Below are 2,358 nucleotides of genomic sequence, written 5' to 3' on the forward strand. Positions count from 1 at the left end.
GGATGAGGGGATGATGGCTGTTTGCAGCTGGTCACACACCCTTCAGGGTGGGGGTCCCTACTGGGGTGCCTGGACAGTCTGGGTGAGGGGCTGAGGGCTGTTTTCAGGCTGTGTGTGACTGAAGCTCCCAACTGCTCCTTTTTTTCTTTTTTCTTTTTTTTATTCTGGGCCAGCTTTAGCTTTGAGGCTTGGCTCCAGCTCTGAGGCATCCAAGGCTGAAAGTAGGTTTCTGGCCTTTGCTTACAATGTTGCTAATATGCTGGCTGAAGTCTGACAGTATTTTAAAATGTTTCAAACTGCAGGCTCAGAGGCCTGCAGTGGCAGGCGGGGAATGTTGGTTTCCTCAGTCACTGAGGCAAGCAAGCCTCATGTTAGTTTCAAGCTGCCTGGCTGCCGGCCGCCATCTTGGCTGACAGTTAATTTGCATATCTTGCTGATTAGCCGAAAAGGGTAGCAGTCGTACACCAATTACCATGTTTCTCTTTTATTAGTGTAGATAATAACTGTAGAGATTGTCAAGAAAACAGAAAGTTTCTTAAAAATCAATAAAGTAATATTCTTTTCCTTCAAGAAATATTAAATCCTCCCGAAAAATCCTCAACAAACTTCACTCTCCTCTTCCCTACTTTTGCTGGACAATTGTTCATATATCAACATATATGCTATTTTGTGAAGTTGTCTCAACAGCTTAACTTAGGGCCTGTGGACCTGCTTCCCAAAGTCCATGAATAAATTCCCATGAATCAGCTTTTGGATTTAAAATAAAGTTTTTCTGTGGGAAGTTCTGCATAGCCTTTGCTGATGGTTCAGGACTTCCTTGGGACTCCTCTCTGAACGTGGTCCAGGCGGCCTAATGTATCAGTGCCCCGCTCGTTGAATCTGTGCGTTAACTGTGGGCTTTATGTCTGAGCAGAGTAAACTGAAGCGAGAATTACAACAATTGCGAGATCAAGAAAGCGATAGGATCAAAGGTCATTTTGAAATTCTAAAGAACTTAGAAAATGAAATCTATGCACATGACCTGGAAACAGAAGCCTTGCTCCTGGAAAATGAAAGGTTGAGAAAAGTAAGTTCAAGAGCCCTTCAGTGTGCACCGTGGTTCTGGTTATAATCGTTATGAGAGAAGAGCTCTTAAAAGCTTCTAAATGAAGCTTAAAGTGCCTACAAGAAGGTGCCCAAATCATACGTGTACACTTAATGAGCACACCGGGGTGACCAGCACCCAGATCAAGAAACAAAGCATTACTGGTGTCCACACACCCTCTCAGTCCCTTCCCGTCCCCGACCGCCTCGCAAGGGCAGCACCCGACTGGCTGCTATCACTACAGACCAGTTTGCCTGTTTTTGAACATTATACATGTGGAATGGGACAGTGCGCACTCTTTTTGCTCAGCACCATGCTTGTGAGGTTCATCTTTGAACCCCATTGGGGTTCCTTCATTCTTAGTTCTGGGTGGGACTCGAGGCTGTGACTCCACTACACTTTATTTTCATTCTCCGCCATTGACGGGGGTTCAGAGTTTCTCCTGTGGGCTGTTACAAATAGTGTTGCTAGGAACATTCTAGTACATGTTTGTCTGCTGAACATATGTATGTTTTTCTGTTGGGCATACACTCAAGTGGAACCACAGAGCCATGGGGTGTATGCCGCCCGCTTTAGTGCACAGTGCCAGTCTCCCAGAGACGTTGCAGTGATGGCCACTCTGGCATTAATGTAGGAGAACACCAGCTGTTCCGCATTCTCACCGACGCTTGGTCTTTCTCAACGTAACCATTCTGGCGGGTATGCGATGGGGTCCCAGTATTTGTCTTTTCCTGATGACGAGTGAAGCGCTTATCCATGTGTTTTGGCCACTTGCGTAACCTCTTTGCGAAGTGCTTGTTCTGTTGCCCAATTTAAAAATTAGGTTGTCAGTCTGTTGCATATCGATCGTATGTTTTTCCCCCAGTGAACCATCGTGACCTCGATGGGTCAGGAAGTGTGTCGGTGTATGCCCGCTGTTTGTGCAGTCCCTCACATGTAAGAGGGATTCGGTCCCGTAGAATGATCCCAGTAACCTTATAACGTGGATAATATATTCTGCCCCTTTTATAGAGAAGGAAAGTGAGACTCTGCATTTGTAATAATTTTTTAATAGTTGGAAAAATAAAAGCAGTCCTACAGCAATAAGACTCTAAGGAGAAAATTCCTTTAGCTCTCTGGGAGATTGTTGTCCTTAGTTCAATGACAACAGTTTTCCCACCAATAGCATGTGTATTTTTTTGGTAGAATTAAAATGGCGTACAAGGTACCAAGGTACTTTGGGAAGGGAAATGTGTTCCATGGAGCCCAGGTACCATCATCAGTAAACACCCCCC

General features: G+C 45.1%; 1 protein-coding gene across 1 annotated transcript in view; it reads left to right on the forward strand.

Annotated features, from left to right (window-relative positions):
- The window catches only part of CCDC175 (coiled-coil domain containing 175), a 59,534-nt gene that overhangs the window by 48,284 nt on the left and 8,892 nt on the right, over window positions 1-2,358 (forward strand). Inside the window, exon 16 of the mRNA XM_015566479.1 lies at window positions 914-1,066. Within this exon, the coding sequence (XP_015421965.1) occupies window positions 914-1,066 (153 nt within the window). The remainder of the gene's footprint in view (window positions 1-913; window positions 1,067-2,358) is intronic.

The sequence above is a fragment of the Myotis davidii genome, unplaced genomic scaffold (genome assembly GCF_000327345.1).
Source record: "Myotis davidii unplaced genomic scaffold, ASM32734v1 scaffold281, whole genome shotgun sequence".
Taxonomy (NCBI): Eukaryota; Metazoa; Chordata; class Mammalia; order Chiroptera; family Vespertilionidae; genus Myotis; species Myotis davidii.